The sequence below is a fragment of the Pimephales promelas genome, chromosome 1 (genome assembly GCF_988280905.1).
Source record: "Pimephales promelas chromosome 1, fPimPro1.hap1.1, whole genome shotgun sequence".
Classification (NCBI taxonomy): domain Eukaryota; kingdom Metazoa; phylum Chordata; class Actinopteri; order Cypriniformes; family Leuciscidae; genus Pimephales; species Pimephales promelas.
In genome coordinates this window covers 22,849,045-22,873,056 of record NC_142769.1, presented here as the reverse complement: position 1 = coordinate 22,873,056, position 24,012 = coordinate 22,849,045, and the positions used below count along the sequence as shown (strand labels likewise).

The following is a 24,012-nucleotide window of genomic DNA, read 5'->3' as shown; positions in this document are numbered from 1 at the left end:
TCCAACGATGCATGGGAAATGTATGGGAAACACACCCCTGGTCATTATGTATGTTTCTGATTCCTTTAAAAGAACCGTTCATAATACATGTTCATTCATAAATTGGACTACTGGTCATGGTGTTTGTTCTTGATTCACTTGATTATAAGAATCTTGTTTTGTTTTGTTTTTTTGCACTAATTGGAACTGGTCGAGTTATATGTTTTTGATTAAAAGAACCCGCTTATAAGAATCTTTTCTCTTTTTTTTCATGAATTGGAACTGGTCGAGTTGTATGTTTTTGGTTCACTTCCCAGACAGCAACATAATGTCGGCCCAGATCTGGGCCACAACTGGACCATGTGGAATCCACATGTACCAGATGTGGGCTGGATCTGGGCCGACACTATGCGGCTGTCTGGGTTACCAACTTGTCTAAATGAGTCATTTGTTTGGGAATCAGACTCCAATGGTGACAGTGTATGTTTTGGATTGATTTAAAAGAACCAGTTCAATAATGATTTTTAGCGAATCGAATGACAATGGTTTTGCAGTAGGTTTTTGAATCACTTGTTCATCATTCGATGAATCATTTGTTTGTGAAATCGGGGTACACTGGTCACACTGAATTTGATTTACTTAAAAGAACTGATTCATAATAGTCTTTTGTTCAGAATTTGGACTACACTTACACTGTTTGCAAGACAACCTGACTCATAACTATTGGGTCTACACTGGTTTCTATTTGTTTCACTCTGTAGTGTTGTTGCAGCACCCCTGAATGATGACTGCAGGAAACCCTGCCACAGTATTTCACTATAGTGTTCTGTTGATAGCAGTGGAAGAATGCATGTTGAAGAACATCATGAAAATCATTTGATTCCAGTATTTATTTATTTTTTAAAGAAACTAGACTTGGTCTCAACCCTACTGCAATTAAATGTGTCTTCATTATTTAATAATTAAGAATGGTGCTAAAACCACTGAGCTGAATGGAATCATGAACAAATGCCATGATGTATTACATGACTTAACCATAATTGAATTCAATCATTGTCAAAGGATATATTTACACCCTGGTACATATATAGCTACATATATTCATGCTAAATTCATAATTGAAATGCAGTGGTACAAGTTGTTGCAGATTCTGAATACACCTGACAGCCGGTTCAAACGGATTAACTACACACCCTATTTGACACACACAGGCTTGCAAAACATCACCTCTATTTCCAATTTCATAAGTGGCTGAGTAGCAGCGGCCCCGATAACACAGGCTATAGCATGGCAGAACGTGGCCTATGTGAACACTAGAGTAGATTGCCTTAGTCCCAGAGCTTGTCTCTGAGTCTCTCAACACAATCGGGACTCCTCTCAACATCACGACAGCCTGCTTTACCACAGCCTAAGAGACTCTTAAATAGACATGACAGATGTGGCAGCTTTGAAACACTCAGGACATTGCTTCAGCATTTCTACTGTGAGACATTGCAAATGCTCATCTCTGTTTAGATTTATGCTGGGTAAACCATTACAGATACACAAAAGTACCACTACAGCAAGGCTATTTTTCTCTTATGGGGAATGTTCTGAGCTGCAGTGAAAGGGTCAACTGTAAGTGTTACTATTGGACCATTATTGGTTTAGGACCACCGAAATTCACAGAGGCTAAACAGAGGATTTTTGGCTCACCATAAAAAATTTAATTATACAATTATATTTGTAGTTACCATATTCCAGATTTGAATGCATCCAGGTTACATCCAATATGAACTGACCTATTCAAATCCAGGCTTATGGCATTTTATAAAAAAAGGAAGAAGAAAGAAAGCAGCTGAAATTGCAAATGAGCTATGGGAACTATACAATTAATGCGTTATTTTATAGTTCCTAAAATCTTGTGCGTGTTAGTAGGACTACATTTTTGGCAAATGATGGCTAATGACTACTCTTCCTTAAAAACAACTATTAATCCTATAGTAAACCCAAACTGTTTTAAAACTCATTTTGTATTTACAGGGACCTACATAAGTAGGTCACACTGAGCAAACTAGCCCCTTTAGTATTCTACCCCTCACAGTGATTCTACAGATGATTATTTCTACTGTAAAACGTCCCAAATGATGAACATAAAAGAAGTATTTAGAAAGCAGAGGTGCTGAGATGCATGTTAAAACGTAAAAGCTCAACATTATCTTCAAATAGAAAACCTGATATAACAGATTCATAAGAGCTGCTGATTAAATGTCTAAATTAATAAGGCCTTTCACCAAAGTGATTCAGATGCAACAATTGACCCACAAAGCAAAGTAGTAGTGATGCAAGAATCGAATACGGAGAGAAAAAACAACATGAAGTATGCATGAAGCTTCAACTCTCTAGAGATTTTAAATTGAAACTTTTATGGATTGTCCTATCAAGTGAGTTCATGCACACACACATAAACACATCTGTGCATATTTTAAATTTGAAAGGGGTTGTTCACCCAAAAATGAAAATTATGGGTGAATTATAATTTACTCGTCCAAACACAAGACTTTTGTTTTGTAAAATTGAAAGTCAATTGAAAGTCCATGCAACCAAAACTTTGACACATCAAAAGTACAAGATTGTAAAAATAATCTTTATTAATCAAGCATTTTAACCCAAGTCTTCAAAATAATAATAATAATAATAATAATAATAATAATAATAATAATAAATTAAAAAAAAATTGTGTCTCTTCTACTTTTTGATGCGCTAAAGATAAGCGTTTCAAAGAGGAATGATTAAAAGTTTGGAACAACGTGAGAGTGAGTAAATGAGGTCAGAAGTAATTTTTTTGGGTGAACTACCCCTTTAAAGAGTCTCTGTGTATAAGTCCCACATATTGGACACCGTGTGTATGATAACAAAAGTGGCATACACCGTGGCAGGAGTGAATAAACCTCTTACCACACTTTGAACGCTTTCCTGTCAAAGGAACATGACATATTACTGTAACATGTCCGATCAAATAAAATATTCAGCCTATATGCGCTGATTTCACCCAGCCGCCATTTTGAAATCGAAAGTCAGGCTCCGGTGGGAAGAACCCAGGAAGTACAGACAGAGAACAATGCCTTGGACTACCAACCTGAAGCTGCTGCCGTGATTTACACTATTGGATGTTAATATCCAATATAGGATATGTATATAGTTTGTTCCTGCTTCTTTTTTTATGATCTGAATTATATATTATATATATATGATTCCTTTTGATTATATATGATTCTCCTATGATTAAAGGCAACAACTTCCGGTTTTCTTCCCACCGGAGCCATTTCAAAAAGGCGGCTGCATGAAATCAGCGTGATGACATTCGCAATGCACCCCACTGATTTTACAGTAAAGACACAAAGTCAGTGATTCGACCTTCTTGCACAGATATTTATTGCGTGGCCACATCTGTTGAGAGTGAAGCATGCTGGTGATCAGTGCTGTGCAGGTCTGCACACGGTCAGTAAGGACAGCACACTCAAGCTCACGTGCCCATTCACTCAACAGCCACCATGACCATGAGCCATGGGCGAGCAGGGGGTGAAGGGCAAAGCCAGGGGGAAGGGATGGATGTGATTGACAGGGTGAGAGGATGGAACGATGGCTACGCTGGCGATGGGTCGTGATCCTGATAACAGCTCTTCTTTAAGACAGTCCAAATGCACAATACAATTTCGTAAATTCTGTTTCCCACATCTTTTATAGAATAAGGCATTAAGATAGAGGGGGTTTGTTTGAAATGGCATACTTCAAAAATGATACTATTTTTGCAGTATGCAGAATGTAGGCTATACTGTCCACAATCATTTTCTTTATGAAACATGGAATACATAGATGACTTGTTACATTTGCTAAGGTCTGCAGTTTACAACCAGAGCACAGTTACAGGCATTGTACCTCACTATACAAAATGTCCAAATTGACCTTCCATTTCAAGAGTAATGAATGAAACAGTTTACTACACAGTGTCTCCAAGCAAGCACCTTTGCATTTAGAAAGACGTTTAATAGCCTAACACAGCCCTGACGTCTAGGCTAAAACAAGGCAAAATTTGTCAGTGAAAATATTAAAGACATCGAAACCATAACCCAAGAATAGATGCACAGGCTTCGCATAGACCATGTCAAAGAAATGAAACCAAACACCTTGTATTCACTGTTGACTTTGCTTACATGATGGAATATCATCCATATCGAAAGTTATTTAGGCAAAACCAACATATAACCAAATTGAATGTTATTTTGGCTAGAATTGGGTTACTCATAGCCGGACTATATCGGGTCTATAGTTAGTCGAGATGGTGCTATTGCTTGCTGAGGTGCCTAATATTTTTAAAAGATAGTATGTGAAACCAAAAGCATTCTATTTTTTTTAAATAAAATAAAAACAGAAATGTTGAAAAATCTAGTTAATATTGCTTACAGTTAAATTCAATATATATATATATATATATATATATATATATATATATATATATATATATATATAAATTCCAATACACTGGAAATGGAAGTTTAAGATTGCATTGTGGGATACAGTACCCGATGCAGTGTGAACACTTTGGCATATGCAAGTCATCCAGGTATTTAATGAACATGGAAAAATGTACATATTGTGCACAGTAGACATACGATAATGCAGAATTGATATACCAAACTCTCTTTTCTGTATTACTACTTTTATTGCTTTTGGACAGAATGGATTTGGAGCTGTCCAGCAGAGGGAGCTGTAACAGGCTCTTCACCATGTGCACATTTTGACAGTATGAGAAGACAGGCGAAGGATTTCTCTCTTCTCTTATTTCATCATCTCCAGCAGGAACCACAGTCTAGCCCATCACATTTCTGCTCGTAAAACCAACAGTTTGAAGCCACATTTTAACATTTAACTGGGACACAGGTTTGATTTGAATATCTCCAAAACATTTCCTGGATATGGATATAAACCCTGGATAATACACGCGAGTGTGCTCTAGCATGCTCTGTGAGTGTGTGTGACTGCTAAGGAGAGTGTGTGCATGTGTGTCAGTGCCTTGCAATGCAGTTCTGTGCAATGTTCTTTGATAAGGTCAAACGTGTATTTCCAGCACCTTTGAATAAGACATCACATCCGACATACATGGAACAGTGGATATATTGTTTCTAACCCTTTCGAGAAGTTTATTTTCATATTGATGGCCTGCAAATGTCTTTGAAACAACCTCTAACAATAACTTGAAACACTGGAAAGACTCGTTTGACCTTGATGGGTGTGTGCAGCGTTCAGTGCTCTGCGTGGGTGGGCTAGGTGCCATGCATGTTCAGGATGCTGTGTAAGAAAGCAGGAAGAGAAAGAGAGAGAGAGAGAAAGAGAAAGTGGGGTGTCAAGTGGAGTGATTGGCCACTCACCAGACAGCTGCTGGACACCAGGCTGGTCATGTGTAGTTAACAACTGAGCCTGAATCGTCTCAACCACCCGTTTGAAGCGTCGACTGGGACCTGCAGGGGACACGCAAACACAGACAACACGCTTTTGAATGTTTCGCAATCATCCTGTAGAGACTGGTACATGTGTGTCTTTTGAAATGAATGTCATTTTATGCTGATACATCCTGGGTTGATTCCCTCTAGCGTCTGCCTCATAAAGTCTATGGGATGGGGCTGGTTTTTATGTTGCATTTGGCCTACAGCTGAGTTTATGACGTGCACATGCAAAATGCATGTGACTTTAAGAACAAGATTCAATCCCTTTTGTGTAGCCAAGAGAGCAAAAACGAGGAAGGGGGGAAATGAAAAGAGAGGGACAGGGTTTGCAGTAATGGCACCAGCAGCATGGGATCTTTTTGGATTGTCCTTTGAAACACAGCAGGTTGAAAATGCATAGTGATTACCAGGAGGCAAAAAGTCCTCTTTTAGTTAAATTTTTTCCATTACCCCCTCGAGCAGTTGGTCTATTTTCAGCTTAAGAGAGGGGGAGTGTAATGGAGGAAGGGAACCGCTAGCGGAACGAGAGAGGGAAAAAAAAAATCTCTCACCACTGCGACAGACAAAGTTCAACATCATCAACCAGCCTCTCCATCACCCACACACACACACATCGCTCTGTGTTTCTATTGGCTGCCAGCAAGTGTATGACATCAAAATGGGCTTCTCTCCGTCGGCATGGTTACCTGAGAGCAGTGTGAAAGTGACAGAGTAGATGCCGTTCTCCTTGGTGGCAGCCGTGCTTTCGGTGTAGGTGATGTCCACCTGGAACTTCACTGGTTTTTGGAACACGGTGGGGCCGGCCGTGGACTTGTATTCTGCCCGGAAACTCGTCTGAGACACCACACTGTGGCTGAGGCTGGGAATCTGAAATAAATAGACAGAATCATTAACCCCGAAATGAGCATTCTGTGACTTTTTACTGATGTCTTTTGAAACCAATGACTTTCTTTCTTCAGAATGGATTTTTTAAGAATATCCTGGACATTATTTTCAAAATAATGGCAATGAAGGAGGTCAGGGGCTATCAAGTTCCAAAATGGCAAAAAAAAAAATGCCTCAAAACGCAGATATTCACTGAGTCATGGCCCTCTATCAGAATCCAGAGTTTTGGGAAGATTGGAGAAACTTAATTTTTCGCCCAAAAAAAAAAAAAACGTAAGGGGTACCACTGTCGTTTTTTTTTTCGGGCCGAATTTTTGAGTTTTGATATCTCAGCTCTGGAAGGGGCTAGAGCCTCCATTTTTGCACTCAAGTCTAAGTCTCATGGCCCTCTATCAGAATCCAGAGTTTTGGGAAGAGTTTTGGGAAGATTGGAGAAACTTAATTTTTCGCCCAAAAAAAAAAAAAACGTAAGGGGTACCACTGTCGTTTTTTTTTCGGGCCGAATTTTTGAGTTTTGATATCTCAGCTCTGGAAGGGGCTAGAGCCTCCATTTTTGCACTCAGGTCTAAGTCTCATTGCCCTCTATCAGAATCCAGAGTTTTGGGAAGATTGAAGAAACTTAATTTTTCGCTAAAAAAAATAACGTAAGGGGTACCACTGTCGTTTTTTTTTCGGGCTGAATTTTTGAGTTTTGATATTTCAGCTCTGGAAGGGGCTAGAGCCTCCATTTTTGCACTCAGGTCTAAGTCTCATGGCACTCTATCAGAATCCAGAGTTTTGGGAAGATTGGAGAAACTTAATTTTTCGCCCCCCCAAAAAAAAAACGTAAGGGGTACCACTGTCGTTTTTTTTTCGGGCCGAATTTTTGAGTTTCGATATCTCATCTCTGGAAGGGGCTAGAGCCTCCATTTTTGCACTCAGGTCTAAGTCTCATGGCCCTCTATCAGAATCCAGAGTTTTGGGAAGATTGGAGAAACTTAATTTTTCGCCCAAAAAAAAAAAACGTAAGGGGTACCACTGTCGTTTTTTTTTTCGGGCCGAATTTTTGAGTTTCGATATCTCAGCTCTGGAAGGGGCTAGAGCCTCCATTTTTGCACTCAGGTCTAAGTCTCATGGCCCCCTATCAGAATCCAGAGTTTTGGGAAGATTGGAGAAACTTAATTTTTCGCCCCCCCCAAAAAAACGTAAGGGGTACCACTGTCGTTTTTTTTTTTCGGGCCGAATTTTTGAGTTTCGATATCTCAGCTCTGGAAGGGGCTAGAGCCTCCATTTTTGCACTCAGGTCTAAGTCTCATGGCCCCCTATCAGAATCCAGAGTTTTGGGAAGATTGGAGAAACTTAATTTTTCGCCCCAAAAAAAAAAAACGTAAGGGGTACCACTGTCGTTTTTTTTTTCGGGCCGAATTTTTGAGTTTCGATATCTCAGCTCTGGAAGGGTCTAGAGCCTCCATTGTTGCACTCAGGTCTAAGTCTCATGGCCCTCTATCAGAATCCAGAGTTTTGGGAAGATTGGAGAAACTTAATTTTTCGCCCAAAAAAAAAAACGTAAGGGGTACCACTGTCGTTTTTTTTTCGGGCCGAATTTTTGAGTTTCGATATCTCATCTCTGGAAGGGGCTAGAGCCTCCATTTTTGCACTCAGGTCTAAGTCTCATGGCCCTCTATCAGAATCCAGAGTTTTGGGAAGATTGGAGAAACTTAATTTTTCGCCCAAAAAAAAAAAACATAAGGGGTACCACTGTCGTTTTTTTTTCGGGCCAAATTTTTGAGTTTCGATATCTCAGCTCTGGAAGGGGCTAGAGCCTCCATTTTTGCACTCAGGTCTAAGTCTCATGGCCCTCTATCAGAATCCAGAGTTTTGGGAAGATTGGAGAAACTTAATTTTTCGCCCAAAAAAAAAAAACGTAAGGGGTACCACTGGCGTTTTTTTTTCGGGCCGAATTTTTGAGTTTCGATATATAATCTTTGGAAGGGGCTAGAGCCTCCATTTTTGCACTCAGGTCTAAGTCTCATGGCCCTCTATCAGAATCCAGAGTTTTGGGAAGATTGGAGAAACTTAATTTTTCGCCCCCCCCAAAAAAAAAACGTAAGGGGTACCACTGTCGTTTTTTTTTCGGGCCGAATTTTTGAGTTTAGATATCTCAGCTCTGGAAGGGGCTAGAGCCTCAATTTTTGCACTCAGGTCTAAGTCTCATGGCCCTCTATCAGAATCCAGAGTTTTGGGAAGATTGGAGAAACTTAATTTTTCGCCCAAAAAAAAAAAAGTGAGGGGTACCACTGTCGTTTATTTTCGGGCCGAATTTTTGAGTTTCGATATCTCAGCTCTGGAAGGGGCTAGAGCCTCCATTTTTGCACTCAGGTCTAAGTCTCATGGCCCTCTATCAGAATCCAGAGTTTTGGGAAGATTGGAGAAACTTAATTTTTCGCCCAAAAAAAAAAAACGTAAGGGGTACCACTGTCATTTTTTTTTCGGGCCGAATTTTTGAGTTTCGATATCTCATCTCTGGAAGGGGCTAGAGCCTCCATTTTTGCACTCAGGTCTAAGTCTCATGGCCCTCTATCAGAATCCAGAGTTTTGGGAAGATTGGAGAAACTTAATTTTTCGCCCAAAAAAAAAAAACGTAAGGGGTACCACTGTCGTTTTTTTTTCGGGCCGAATTTTTGAGTTTCGATATCTCAGCTCTGGAAGGGGCTAGAGCCTCCATTTTTGCACTCAGGTCTAAGTCTCATGGCCCTCTATCAGAATCCAGAGTTTTGGGAAGATTGGAGAAACTTAATTTTTCGCCCAAAAAAAAAAACGTAAGGGGTACCACTGTCGTTTTTTTTTCGGGCCGAATTTTTGAGTTTCGATATCTCAGCTCTGGAAGGGGCTAGAGCCTCCATTTTTGCACTCAGGTCTAAGTCTCATGGCCCTCTATCAGAATCCAGAGTTTTGGGAAGATTGGAGAAACTTAATTTTTCGCCCCAAAAAAAAAAAACGTAAGGGGTACCACTGTCGTTTTTTTTTCGGGCCGAATTTTTGAGTTTCGATATCTCAGCTCTGGAAGGGGCTAGAGCCTCCATTTTTGCACTCAGGTCTAAGTCTCATGGCCCTCTATCAGAATCCAGAGTTTTGGGAAGATTGGAGAAACTTAATTTTTCGCCCAAAAAAAAAAAAACGTAAGGGGTACCACTGTCGTTTTTTTTTTCGGGCCGAATTTTTGAGTTTCGATATCTAATCTTTGGAAGGGGCTAGAGCCTCCATTTTTGCACTCAGGTCTAAGTCTCATGGCCCCCTATCAGAATCCAGAGTTTTGGGAAGATTGGAGAAACTTAATTTTTCGCCCCCAAAAAAAAAACGTAAGGGGTACCACTGTCGTTTTTTTTTTCGGGCCGAATTTTTGAGTTTCGATATCTCAGCTCTGGAAGGGGCTAGAGCCTCCATTTTTGCACTCAGGTCTAAGTCTCATGGTCCTCTATCAGAATCCAGAGTTTTGGGAAGATTGGAGAAACTTAATTTTTCGACCAAAAAAAAAAAAACGTATGGGGTACCACTGTGGTTTTTTTTTCGGGCCGAATTTTTGAGTTTCGATATCTCAGCTCTGGAAGGGGCTAGAGCCTCCATTTTTGCACTCAGGTCTAAGTCTCATGGCCCTCTATCAGAATCCAGAGTTTTGGGAAGATTGGATAAACTTAATTTTTCGCCCCCCCAAAAAAACGTAAGGGGTACCACTGTCGTTTTTTTTTTTCGGGCCGAATTTTTGAGTTTCGATATCTCAGCTCTGGAAGGGGCTAGAGCCTCCATTTTTGCACTCAGGTCTAAGTCTCATGGCCCCCTATCAGAATCCAGAGTTTTGGGAAGATTGGAGAAACTTAATTTTTCGCCCCCCAAAAAAAACGTAAGGGGTACTGTCGTTTCGATATCTCAGCTCTGGAAGGGGCTAGAGCCTCCATTTTTGCACTCAGGTCTAAGTCTCATGGCCCCCTATCAGAATCCAGAGTTTTGGGAAGATTGGAGAAACTTAATTTTTCGCCCAAAAAAAAAAAACGTAAGGGGTACCACTGTCGTTTTTTTTTTCGGGCCGAATTTTTGAGTTTCGATATCTCATCTCTGGAAGGGGCTAGAGCCTCCATTTTTGCACTCAGGTCTAAGTCTCATGGCCCTCTATCAGAATCCAGAGTTTTGGGAAGATTGGAGAAACTTAATTTTTCGCCCAAAAAAAAAAAACGTAAGGGGTACCATTGTCGTTTTTTTTTTTTCGGGCCGAATTTTTGAGTTTCGATATCTCAGCTCTGGAAGGGGCTAGAGCCTCAATTTTTGCACTCAGGTCTAAGTCTCATGGCCCTCTATCAGAATCCAGAGTTTTGGGAAGATTGGATAAACTTAATTTTTCGCCCAAAAAAAAAAACGTAAGGGGTACCACTGTAGTTTTTTTTTCGGGCCGAATTTTTGAGTTTCGATATCTCAGCTCTGGAAGGGGCTAGAGCCTCCATTTTTGCACTCAGGTCTAAGTCTCATGGCCCTCTATCAGAATCCAGAGTTTTGGGAAGATTGGAGAAACTTAATTTTTCGCCCAAAAAAAAAACGTAAGGGGTACCACTGTCGTTTTTTTTTCGGGCCGAATTTTTGAGTTTCGATATCTCAGCTCTGGAAGGGGCTAGAGCCTCCATTTTTGCACTCAGGTCTAAGTCTCATGGCCCTCTATCAGAATCCAGAGTTTTGGGAAAATTGGAGAAACTTAATTTTTCGCCCAAAAAAAAAAACGTAAGGGGTACCACTGTCATTTTTTTTTCGGGCCGAATTTTTGAGTTTCGATATCTCAGCTCTGGAAGGGGCTAGAGCCTCCATTTTTGCACTCAGGTCTAAGTCTCATGGCCCTCTATCAGAATCCAGAGTTTTGGGAAGATTGGAGAAACTTAATTTTTCGCCCAAAAAAAAAAAACGTAAGGGGTACCACTGTCGTTTTTTTTTCGGGCCGAATTTTTGAGTTTCGATATCTCATCTCTGGAAGGGGCTAGAGCCTCCATTTTTGCACTCAGGTCTAAGTCTCATGGCCCTCTATCAGAATCCAGAGTTTTGGGAAGATTGGAGAAACTTAATTTTTCGCCCCCCCAAAAAAAACGTAAGGGGTACCACTGTCGTTTTTTTTTTTTCGGGTCGAATTTTTGAGTTTCGATATCTCAGCTCTGGAAGGGGCTAGAGCCTCCATTTTTGCACTCAGGTCTAAGTCTCATGGCCCTCTATCAGAATCCAGAGTTTTGGGAAGATTGGAGAAACTTAATTTTTTCGCCCAAAAAAAAAAACGTAAGGGGTACCACTGTCGTTTTTTTTTCGGGCCGAATTTTTGAGTTTTGATATCTCAGCTCTGGAAGGGGCTATAGCCTCCATTTTTGCACTCAGGTCTAAGTCTCATGGCCCTCTATCAGAATCCAGAGTTTTGGGCAGATTGGAGAAACTTAATTTTTCGCCCCAAAAAAAAAAAAACGTAAGGGGTACCACTGTCGTTTTTTTTTTCGGGCCGAATTTTTGAGTTTCGATATCTCATCTCTGGAAGGGGCTAGAGCCTCCATTTTTGCACTCAGGTCTAAGTCTCATGGCCCTCTATCAGAATCCAGAGTTTTGGGCAGATTGGAGAAACTTAATTTTTCGCCCAAAAAAAAAAAACGTAAGGGGTACCACTGTCGTTTTTTTTTTCGGGCCGATTTTTTGAGTTTCGATATCTCAGCTCTGGAAGGGGCTAGAGCCTCCATTTTTGCACTCAGGTCTAAGTCTCATGGCCCTCTATCAGAATCCAAAGTTTTGGGCAGATTGGAGAAACTTAATTTTTCGCCCCCCAAAAAAAAAACGTAAGGGGTACCACTGTCGTTTTTTTTTTCGGGCCGAATTTTTGAGTTTCGATATCTCATCTCTGTAAGGGGCTAGAGCCTCCATTTTTGCACTCAGGTCTAAGTCTCATGGCCCTCTATCAGAATCCAGAGTTTTGGGAAGATTGGAGAAACTTAATTTTTCGCCCAAAAAAAAAAAACGTAAGGGGTACCACTGTCGTTTTTTTTTTCGGGCCGAATTTTTGAGTTTCGATATCTCAGCTCTGGAAGGGTCTAGAGCCTCCATTGTTGCACTCAGGTCCAAGTCTCATGGCCCTCTATCAGAATCCAGAGTTTTGGGAAGATTGGAGAAACTTAATTTTTCGCCCAAAAAAAAAAACGTAAGGGGTACCACTGTCGTTTTTTTTTCGGGCCGAATTTTTGAGTTTCGATATCTCAGCTCTGGAAGGGGCTAGAGCCTCCATTTTTGCACTCAGGTCTAAGTCTCATGGCCCTCTATCAGAATCCAGAGTTTTGGGAAGATTGGAGAAACTTAATTTTTCGCCCAAAAAAAAAAAAACGAAAGGGGTACCACTGTCGTTTTTTTTCGGGCCGAATTTTTGAGTTTCGATATCTCATCTCTGGAAGGGGCTAGAGCCTCCATTTTTGCACTCAGGTCTAAGTCTCATGGCCCTCTATCAGAATCCAGAGTTTTGGGAAGATTGGAGAAACTTAATTTTTCGCCCAAAAAAAAAAAACATAAGGGGTACCACTGTCGTTTTTTTTTCGGGCCAAATTTTTGAGTTTCGATATCTCAGCTCTGGAAGGGGCTAGAGCCTCCATTTTTGCACTCAGGTCTAAGTCTCATGGCCCTCTATCAGAATCCAGAGTTTTGGGAAGATTGGAGAAACTTAATTTTTCGCCCAAAAAAAAAAAACGTAAGGGGTACCACTGTCGTTTTTTTTTTCGGGCCGAATTTTTGAGTTTCGATATCTCAGCTCTGGAAGGGGCTAGAGCCTCCATTTTTGCACTCAGGTCTAAGTCTCATGGCCCCCTATCAGAATCCAGAGTTTTGGGAAGATTGGAGAAACTTAATTTTTCGCCCCCCCCAAAAAAACGTAAGGGGTACCACTGTCGTTTTTTTTTTTTCGGGCCGAATTTTTGAGTTTCGATATCTCAGCTCTGGAAGGGGCTAGAGCCTCCATTTTTGCACTCAGGTCTAAGTCTCATGGCCCTCTATCAGAATCCAGAGTTTTGGGAAGATTGGAGAAACTTAATTTTTCGCCCCCCCCCAAAAAAAAACGTAAGGGGTACCACTGTCGTTTTTTTTTCGGGCCGAATTTTTGAGTTTAGATATCTCAGCTCTGGAAGGGGCTAGAGCCTCAATTTTTGCACTCAGGTCTAAGTCTCATGGCCCTCTATCAGAATCCAGAGTTTTGGGAAGATTGGAGAAACTTAATTTTTCGCCCAAAAAAAAAAAAAGTGAGGGGTACCACTGTCGTTTATTTTCGGGCCGAATTTTTGAGTTTCGATATCTCAGCTCTGGAAGGGGCTAGAGCCTCCATTTTTGCACTCAGGTCTAAGTCTCATGGCCCTCTATCAGAATCCAGAGTTTTGGGAAGATTGGAGAAACTTAATTTTTCGCCCAAAAAAAAAACCGTAAGGGGTACCACTGTCATTTTTTTTTCGGGCCGAATTTTTGAGTTTCGATATCTCATCTCTGGAAGGGGCTAGAGCCTCCATTTTTGCACTCAGGTCTAAGTCTCATGGCCCTCTATCAGAATCCAGAGTTTTGGGAAGATTGGAGAAACTTAATTTTTCGCCCAAAAAAAAAAAACGTAAGGGGTACCACTGTCGTTTTTTTTTCGGGCCGAATTTTTGAGTTTCGATATCTCAGCTCTGGAAGGGGCTAGAGCCTCCATTTTTGCACTCAGGTCTAAGTCTCATGGTCCTCTATCAGAATCCAGAGTTTTGGGAAGATTGGAGAAACTTAATTTTTCGACCAAAAAAAAAAAAACGTATGGGGTACCACTGTGGTTTTTTTTTCGGGCCGAATTTTTGAGTTTCGATATCTCAGCTCTGGAAGGGGCTAGAGCCTCCATTTTTGCACTCAGGTCTAAGTCTCATGGCCCTCTATCAGAATCCAGAGTTTTGGGAAGATTGGATAAACTTAATTTTTCGCCCCCCCAAAAAAACGTAAGGGGTACCACTGTCGTTTTTTTTTTTTCGGGCCGAATTTTTGAGTTTCGATATCTCAGCTCTGGAAGGGGCTAGAGCCTCCATTTTTGCACTCAGGTCTAAGTCTCATGGCCCCCTATCAGAATCCAGAGTTTTGGGAAGATTGGAGAAACTTAATTTTTCGCCCCCCAAAAAAAACGTAAGGGGTACTGTCGTTTCGATATCTCAGCTCTGGAAGGGGCTAGAGCCTCCATTTTTGCACTCAGGTCTAAGTCTCATGGCCCCCTATCAGAATCCAGAGTTTTGGGAAGATTGGAGAAACTTAATTTTTCGCCCAAAAAAAAAAAACGTAAGGGGTACCACTGTCGTTTTTTTTTTCGGGCCGAATTTTTGAGTTTCGATATCTCATCTCTGGAAGGGGCTAGAGCCTCCATTTTTGCACTCAGGTCTAAGTCTCATGGCCCTCTATCAGAATCCAGAGTTTTGGGAAGATTGGAGAAACTTAATTTTTCGCCCAAAAAAAAAAAACGTAAGGGGTACCACTGTCGTTTTTTTTTTTTCGGGCCGAATTTTTGAGTTTCGATATCTCAGCTCTGGAAGGGGCTAGAGCCTCAATTTTTGCACTCAGGTCTAAGTCTCATGGCCCTCTATCAGAATCCAGAGTTTTGGGAAGATTGGATAAACTTAATTTTTCGCCCAAAAAAAAAAACGTAAGGGGTACCACTGTAGTTTTTTTTTCGGGCCGAATTTTTGAGTTTCGATATCTCAGCTCTGGAAGGGGCTAGAGCCTCCATTTTTGCACTCAGGTCTAAGTCTCATGGCCCTCTATCAGAATCCAGAGTTTTGGGAAGATTGGAGAAACTTAATTTTTCGCCCAAAAAAAAAAACGTAAGGGGTACCACTGTCGTTTTTTTTTCGGGCCGAATTTTTGAGTTTCGATATCTCAGCTCTGGAAGGGGCTAGAGCCTCCATTTTTGCACTCAGGTCTAAGTCTCATGGCCCTCTATCAGAATCCAGAGTTTTGGGAAAATTGGAGAAACTTAATTTTTCGCCCAAAAAAAAAAACGTAAGGGGTACCACTGTCATTTTTTTTTCGGGCCGAATTTTTGAGTTTCGATATCTCAGCTCTGGAAGGGGCTAGAGCCTCCATTTTTGCACTCAGGTCTAAGTCTCATGGCCCTCTATCAGAATCCAGAGTTTTGGGAAGATTGGAGAAACTTAATTTTTCGCCCAAAAAAAAAAAAACGTAAGGGGTACCACTGTCGTTTTTTTTTCGGGCCGAATTTTTGAGTTTCGATATCTCATCTCTGGAAGGGGCTAGAGCCTCCATTTTTGCACTCAGGTCTAAGTCTCATGGCCCTCTATCAGAATCCAGAGTTTTGGGAAGATTGGAGAAACTTAATTTTTCGCCCCCCCAAAAAAAACGTAAGGGGTACCACTGTCGTTTTTTTTTTTTCGGGTCGAATTTTTGAGTTTCGATATCTCAGCTCTGGAAGGGGCTAGAGCCTCCATTTTTGCACTCAGGTCTAAGTCTCATGGCCCTCTATCAGAATCCAGAGTTTTGGGAAGATTGGAGAAACTTAATTTTTTCGCCCAAAAAAAAAAACGTAAGGGGTACCACTGTCGTTTTTTTTTCGGGCCGAATTTTTGAGTTTTGATATCTCAGCTCTGGAAGGGGCTATAGCCTCCATTTTTGCACTCAGGTCTAAGTCTCATGGCCCTCTATCAGAATCCAGAGTTTTGGGCAGATTGGAGAAACTTAATTTTTCGCCCAAAAAAAAAAAACGTAAGGGGTACCACTGTCGTTTTTTTTTTCGGGCCGAATTTTTGATTTCGATATCTCATCTCTGGAAGGGGCTAGAGCCTCCATTTTTGCACTCAGGTCTAAGTCTCATGGCCCTCTATCAGAATCCAGAGTTTTGGGCAGATTGGAGAAACTTAATTTTTCGCCCAAAAAAAAAAAAACGTAAGGGGTACCACTGTCGTTTTTTTTTTTCGGGCCGATTTTTTGAGTTTCGATATCTCAGCTCTGGAAGGGGCTAGAGCCTCCATTTTTGCACTCAGGTCTAAGTCTCATGGCCCTCTATCAGAATCCAAAGTTTTGGGCAGATTGGAGAAACTTAATTTTTCGCCCCCAAAAAAAAAAACGTAAGGGGTACCACTGTCGTTTTTTTTTTTCGGGCCGAATTTTTGAGTTTCGATATCTCATCTCTGTAAGGGGCTAGAGCCTCCATTTTTGCACTCAGGTCTAAGTCTCATGGCCCTCTATCAGAATCCAGAGTTTTGGGAAGATTGGAGAAACTTAATTTTTCGCCCAAAAAAAAAAAACGTAAGGGGTACCACTGTCGTTTTTTTTTTCGGGCCGAATTTTTGAGTTTCGATATCTCAGCTCTGGAAGGGGCTAGAGCCTCCATTTTTGCACTCAGGTCTAAGTCTCATGGCCCTCTATCAGAATCCAGAGTTTTGGGAAGATTGGAGAAACTTAATTTTTCGCCCCAAAAAAAAAAAACGTAAGGGGTACCACTGTCGTTTTTTTTTCGGGCCGAATTTTTGAGTTTCGATATCTCATCTCTGGAAGGGGCTAGAGCCTCCATTTTTGCACTCAGGTCTAAGTCTCATGGCCCTCTATCAGAATCCAGAGTTTTGGGAAAATTGGAGAAACTTAATTTTTCGCCCAAAAAAAAAAAACGTAAGGGGTACCACTGTCATTTTTTTTTCGGGCCGAATTTTTGAGTTTCGATATCTCATCTCTGGAAGGGGCTAGAGCCTCCATTTTTGCACTCAGGTCTAAGTCTCATGGCCCTCTATCAGAATCCAGAGTTTTGGGAAGATTGGATAAACTTAATTTTTCGCCCCCCAAAAAAAACGTAAGGGGTACCACTGTCGTTTTTTTTTTCGGGCCGAATTTTTGAGTTTCGATATCTCAGCTCTGGAAGGGGCTAGAGCCTCCATTTTTGCACTCAGGTCTAAGTCTCATGGCCCCCTATCAGAATCCAGAGTTTTGGGAAGATTGGAGAAACTTAATTTTTCGCCCCAAAAAAAAAAACGTAAGGGGTACCACTGTCGTTTTTTTTTTCGGGCCGAATTTTTGAGTTTCGATATCTCAGCTCTGGAAGGGGCAAGAGCCTCGATTTTTGCACTCAGGTCTAAGTCTCATGGCCCTCTATCAGAATCCAGAGTTTTGGGAAGATTGGAGAAACTTATTTTTTCGCCCAAAAAAAAAAACGTAAGGGGTACCACTGTCGTTTTTTTTTCGGGCCGAATTTTTGAATTTCGATATCTCATCTCTGGAAGGGGCTAGAGCCTCCATTTTTGCACTCAGGTCTAAGTTTCATCGCCCTCTATCAGAATCCAGAGTTTTGGGAAGATTGGAGAAACTTAATTTTTCGCCCAAAAAAAAAAAACGTAAGGGGTACCACTGTAGTTTTTTTTTCGGGCCGAATTTTTGAGTTTCGATATCTCAGCTCTGGAAGGGGCTAGAGCCTCCATTTTTGCACTCAGGTCTAAGTCTCATGGCCCTCTATCAGAATCCAGAGTTTTGGGAAGATTGGAGAAACTTAATTTTTCGCCCCAAAAAAAATAAAAACGTAAGGGGTACCACTGTCGTTTTTTTTTCGGGCCGAATTTTTGAGTTTCGATATCTCAGCTCTGGAAGGGGCTAGAGCCTCAATTTTTGCACTCAGGTCTAAGTCTCATGGCCCTCTATCAGAATCCAGAGTTTTGGGAAGATTGGAGAAACTTAATTTTTCGCCCAAAAAAAAAAAAACGTAAGGGGTACCACTGTCGTTTTTTTTTTCGGCCGAATTTTTGAGTTTCGATATCTCAGCTCTGGAAGGGGCTAGAGCCTCCATTTTTGCACTCAGGTCTAAGTCTCATGGCCCTCTATCAGAATCCAGCGTTTTGGGAAGATTGGAGAAACTTAATTTTTCGCCCAAAAAAAAAAACGTAAGGGGTACCACTGTCGGTTTTTTTTCGGGCCGAATTTTTGAGTTTCGATATCTCAGCTCTGGAAGGGGCTAGAGCCTCCATTTTTGCACTCAGGTCTAAGTCTCATGGCCCTCTATCAGAATCCAGAGTTTTGGGAAGATTGGAGAAACTTAATTTTTCGCCCCCCCAAAAAAAACGTAAGGGGTACCACTGTCGTTTTTTTTTTTTCGGGTCGAATTTTTGAGTTTCGATATCTCAGCTCTGGAAGGGGCTAGAGCCTCCATTTTTGCACTCAGGTCTAAGTCTCATGGCCCTCTATCAGAATCCAGAGTTTTGGGAAGATTGGAGAAACTTAATTTTTCGCCCAAAAAAAAAAAACGTAAGGGGTACCACTGTCGTTTTTTTTTCGGGCCGAATTTTTGAGTTTTGATATCTCAGCTCTGGAAGGGGCTATAGCCTCCATTTTTGCACTCAGGTCTAAGTCTCATGGCCCTCTATCAGAATCCAGAGTTTTGGGCAGATTGGAGAAACTTAATTTTTCGCCCCCAAAAAAAAAAAAAAACGTAAGGGGTACCACTGTCGTTTTTTTTTTCGGGCCGAATTTTTGAGTTTCGATATCTCATCTCTGGAAGGGGCTAGAGCCTCCATTTTTGCACTCAGGTCTAAGTCTCATGGCCCTCTATCAGAATCCAGAGTTTTGGGCAGATTGGAGAAACTTAATTTTTCGCCCAAAAAAAAAAAACGTAAGGGGTACCACTGTCGTTTTTTTTTTCGGGCCGATTTTTTGAGTTTCGATATCTCAGCTCTGGAAGGGGCTAGAGCCTCCATTTTTGCACTCAGGTCTAAGTCTCATGGCCCTCTATCAGAATCCAAAGTTTTGGGCAGATTGGAGAAACTTAATTTTTCGCCCCAAAAAAAAAAAAACGTAAGGGGTACCACTGTCGTTTTTTTTTTCGGGCCGAATTTTTGAGTTTCGATATCTCATCTCTGTAAGGGGCTAGAGCCTCCATTTTTGCACTCAGGTCTAAGTCTCATGGCCCTCTATCAGAATCCAGAGTTTTGGGAAGATTGGAGTAACTTAATTTTTCGCCCAAAAAAAAAAAACGTAAGGGGTACCACTGTCGTTTTTTTTTTCGGGCCGAATTTTTGAGTTTCGATATCTCAGCTCTGGAAGGGGCTAGAGCCTCCATTTTTGCACTCAGGTCTAAGTCTCATGGCCCTCTATCAGAATCCAGAGTTTTGGGAAAATTGGAGAAACTTAATTTTTCGCCCAAAAAAAAAAACGTAAGGGGTACCACTGTCATTTTTTTTTTCGGGCCGAATTTTTGAGTTTCGATATCTCATCTCTGGAAGGGGCTAGAGCCTCCATTTTTGCACTCAGGTCTAAGTCTCATGGCCCTCTATCAGAATCCAGAGTTTTGGGAAGATTGGATAAACTTAATTTTTCGCCCCCCAAAAAAAACGTAAGGGGTACCACTGTCGTTTTTTTTTTCGGGCCGAATTTTTGAGTTTCGATATCTCAGCTCTGGAAGGGGCTAGAGCCTCCATTTTTGCACTCAGGTCTAAGTCTCATGGCCCTCTATCAGAATCCAGAGTTTTGGGAAGATTGGAGAAACTTAATTTTTCGCCCAAAAAAAAAAAAAAACGTAAGGGGTACCACTGTCGTTTTTTTTTCGGGCCGAATTTTTGAGTTTCGATATCTCATCTCTGGAAGGGGCTAGAGCCTCCATTTTTGCACTCAGGTCTAAGTCTCATCGCCCTCTATCAGAATCCAGAGTTTTGGGAAGATTGGAGAAACTTAATTTTTCGCCCAAAAAAAAAAAAACGTAAGGGGTACCACTGTAGTTTTTTTTTCGGGCCGAATTTTTGAGTTTCGATATCTCATCTCTGGAAGGGGCTAGAGCCTCCATTTTTGCACTCAGGTCTAAGTCTCATGGCCCTCTATCAGAATCCAGAGTTTTGGGCAGATTGGAGAAACTTAATTTTTCGCCCAAAAAAAAAAAAAAACGTAAGGGGTACCACTGTCGTTTTTTTTTTCGGGCCGATTTTTTGAGTTTCGATATCTCAGCTCTGGAAGGGGCTAGAGCCTCCATTTTTGCACTCAGGTCTAAGTCTCATGGCCCTCTATCAGAATCCAAAGTTTTGGGCAGATTGGAGAAACTTAATTTTTCGCCCCAAAAAAAAAAAAACGTAAGGGGTACCACTGTCGTTTTTTTTTTCGGGCCGAATTTTTGAGTTTCGATATCTCATCTCTGTAAGGGGCTAGAGCCTCCATTTTTGCACTCAGGTCTAAGTCTCATGGCCCTCTATCAGAATCCAGAGTTTTGGGAAGATTGGAGAAACTTAATTTTTCGCCCAAAAAAAAAAAACGTAAGGGGTACCACTGTCGTTTTTTTTTTCGGGCCGAATTTTTGAGTTTCGATATCTCAGCTCTGGAAGGGGCTAGAGCCTCCATTTTTGCACTCAGGTCTAAGTCTCATGGCCCTCTATCAGAATCCAGAGTTTTGGGAAAATTGGAGAAACTTAATTTTTCGCCCAAAAAAAAAAACGTAAGGGGTACCACTGTCATTTTTTTTTCGGGCCGAATTTTTGAGTTTCGATATCTCATCTCTGGAAGGGGCTAGAGCCTCCATTTTTGCACTCAGGTCTAAGTCTCATGGCCCTCTATCAGAATCCAGAGTTTTGGGAAGATTGGATAAACTTAATTTTTCGCCCCCCAAAAAAAACGTAAGGGGTACCACTGTCGTTTTTTTTTTCGGGCCGAATTTTTGAGTTTCGATATCTCAGCTCTGGAAGGGGCTAGAGCCTCCATTTTTGCACTCAGGTCTAAGTCTCATGGCCCTCTATCAGAATCCAGAGTTTTGGGAAGATTGGAGAAACTTAATTTTTCGCCCAAAAAAAAAAAAAAACGTAAGGGGTACCACTGTCGTTTTTTTTTCGGGCCGAATTTTTGAGTTTCGATATCTCATCTCTGGAAGGGGCTAGAGCCTCCATTTTTGCACTCAGGTCTAAGTCTCATCGCCCTCTATCAGAATCCAGAGTTTTGGGAAGATTGGAGAAACTTAATTTTTCGCCCAAAAAAAAAAAAACGTAAGGGGTACCACTGTAGTTTTTTTTTCGGGCCGAATTTTTGAGTTTCGATATCTCAGCTCTGGAAGGGGCTAGAGCCTCCATTTTTGCACTCAGGTCTAAGTCTCATGGCCCTCTATCAGAATCCAGAGTTTTGGGAAGATTGGAGAAACTTAATTTTTCGCCCCAAAAAAAAAAAACGTAAGGGGTACCACTGTCGTTTTTTTTTTCGGGCCGAATTTTTGAGTTTCGATATCTCAGCTCTGGAAGGGGCTAGAGCCTCAATTTTTGCACTCAGGTCTAAGTCTCATGGCCCTCTATCAGAATCCAGAGTTTTGGGAAGATTGGAGAAACTTAATTTTTCGCCCAAAAAAAAAAAACGTAAGGGGTACCACTGTCGTTTTTTTTTTCGGCCGAATTTTTGAGTTTCGATATCTCAGCTCTGGAAGGGGCTAGAGCCTCCATTTTTGCACTCAGGTCTAAGTCTCATGGCCCTCTATCAGAATCCAGCGTTTTGGGAAGATTGGAGAAACTTAATTTTTCGCCCAAAAAAAAAAACGTAAGGGGTACCACTGTCGGTTTTTTTTCGGGCCGAATTTTTGAGTTTCGATATCTCAGCTCTGGAAGGGGCTAGAGCCTCCATTTTTGCACTCAGGTCTAAGTCTCATGGCCCTCTATCAGAATCCAGAGTTTTGGGAAGATTGGAGAAACTTAATTTTTCGCCCCCCCCCCAAAAAAACGTAAGGGGTACCACTGTCGTTTTTTTTTTTCGGGTCGAATTTTTGAGTTTCGATATCTCAGCTCTGGAAGGGGCTAGAGCCTCCATTTTTGCACTCAGGTCTAAGTCTCATGGCCCTCTATCAGAATCCAGAGTTTTGGGAAGATTGGAGAAACTTAATTTTTCGCCCAAAAAAAAAAACGTAAGGGGTACCACTGTCGTTTTTTTTTCGGGCCGAATTTTTGAGTTTTGATATCTCAGCTCTGGAAGGGGCTATAGCCTCCATTTTTGCACTCAGGTCTAAGTCTCATGGCCCTCTATCAGAATCCAGAGTTTTGGGCAGATTGGAGAAACTTAATTTTTCGCCCCCAAAAAAAAAAAAAAACGTAAGGGGTACCACTGTCGTTTTTTTTTTCGGGCCGAATTTTTGAGTTTCGATATCTCATCTCTGGAAGAGGCTAGAGCCTCCATTTTTGCACTCAGGTCTAAGTCTCATGGCCCTCTATCAGAATCCAGAGTTTTGGGCAGATTGGAGAAACTTAATTTTTCGCCCAAAAAAAAAAACGTAAGGGGTACCACTGTCGTTTTTTTTTTCGGGCCGATTTTTTGAGTTTCGATATCTCAGCTCTGGAAGGGGCTAGAGCCTCCATTTTTGCACTCAGGTCTAAGTCTCATGGCCCTCTATCAGAATCCAAAGTTTTGGGCAGATTGGAGAAACTTAATTTTTCGCCCCAAAAAAAAAAAAACGTAAGGGGTACCACTGTCGTTTTTTTTTTCGGGCCGAATTTTGAGTTTCGATATCTCATCTCTGTAAGGGGCTAGAGCCTCCATTTTTGCACTCAGGTCTAAGTCTCATGGCCCTCTATCAGAATCCAGAGTTTTGGGAAGATTGGAGAAACTTAATTTTTCGCCCAAAAAAAAAAACGTAAGGGGTACCACTGTCGTTTTTTTTTTCGGGCCGAATTTTTGAGTTTCGATATCTCAGCTCTGGAAGGGGCTAGAGCCTCCATTTTTGCACTCAGGTCTAAGTCTCATGGCCCTCTATCAGAATCCAGAGTTTTGGGAAGATTGGAGAAACTTAATTTTTCGCCCCAAAAAAAAAAACGTAAGGGGTACCACTGTCGTTTTTTTTTCGGGCCGAATTTTTGAGTTTCGATATCTCATCTCTGGAAGGGGCTAGAGCCTCCATTTTTGCACTCAGGTCTAAGTCTCATGGCCCTCTATCAGAATCCAGAGTTTTGGGAAAATTGGAGAAACTTAATTTTTCGCCCAAAAAAAAAAACGTAAGGGGTACCACTGTCATTTTTTTTTCGGGCCGAATTTTTGAGTTTCGATATCTCAGCTCTGGAAGGGGCTAGAGCCTCCATTTTTGCACTCAGGTCTAAGTCTCATGGCCCCCTATCAGAATCCAGAGTTTTGGGAAGATTGGAGAAACTTAATTTTTCGCCCCAAAAAAAAAAACGTAAGGGGTACCACTGTCGTTTTTTTTTTCGGGCCGAATTTTTGAGTTTCGATATCTCAGCTCTGGAAGGGGCTAGAGCCTCCATTTTTGCACTCAGGTCTAAGTCTCATGGCCCTCTATCAGAATCCAGAGTTTTGGGAAGATTGGAGAAACTTAATTTTTCGCCCAAAAAAAAAACGTAAGGGGTACCACTGTCGTTTTTTTTTCGGGCCGAATTTTTGAGTTTCGATATCTCATCTCTGGAAGGGGCTAGAGCCTCCATTTTTGCACTCAGGTCTAAGTCTCATCGCCCTCTATCAGAATCCAGAGTTTTGGGAAGATTGGAGAAACTTAATTTTTCGCCCAAAAAAAAAAAACGTAAGGGGTACCACTGTAGTTTTTTTTACGGGCCGAATTTTTGAGTTTCGATATCTCAGCTCTGGAAGGGGCTAGAGCCTCCATTTTTGCACTCAGGTCTAAGTCTCATGGCCCTCTATCAGAATCCAGAGTTTTGGGAAGATTGGAGAAACTTAATTTTTCGCCCAAAAA

General features: G+C 41.3%; 1 protein-coding gene across 6 annotated transcripts in view; it reads right to left on the bottom strand.

The window, feature by feature from the left end:
• brsk2b (BR serine/threonine kinase 2b) overlaps positions 1-24,012 on the bottom strand; it is a 167,713-nt gene that overhangs the window by 3,297 nt on the left and 140,404 nt on the right. For all 6 annotated transcript variants that reach the window (XM_089129333.1, XM_089129338.1, XM_089129340.1 and 3 more), the window contains 2 exons: positions 6,149-6,329; positions 5,388-5,477 (listed from right to left, as the gene is read on the bottom strand). In XM_089129333.1, coding sequence (XP_088985459.1) covers positions 5,388-5,477; positions 6,149-6,329 — 271 coding nt within the window. The remainder of the gene's footprint in view (positions 1-5,387; positions 5,478-6,148; positions 6,330-24,012) is intronic.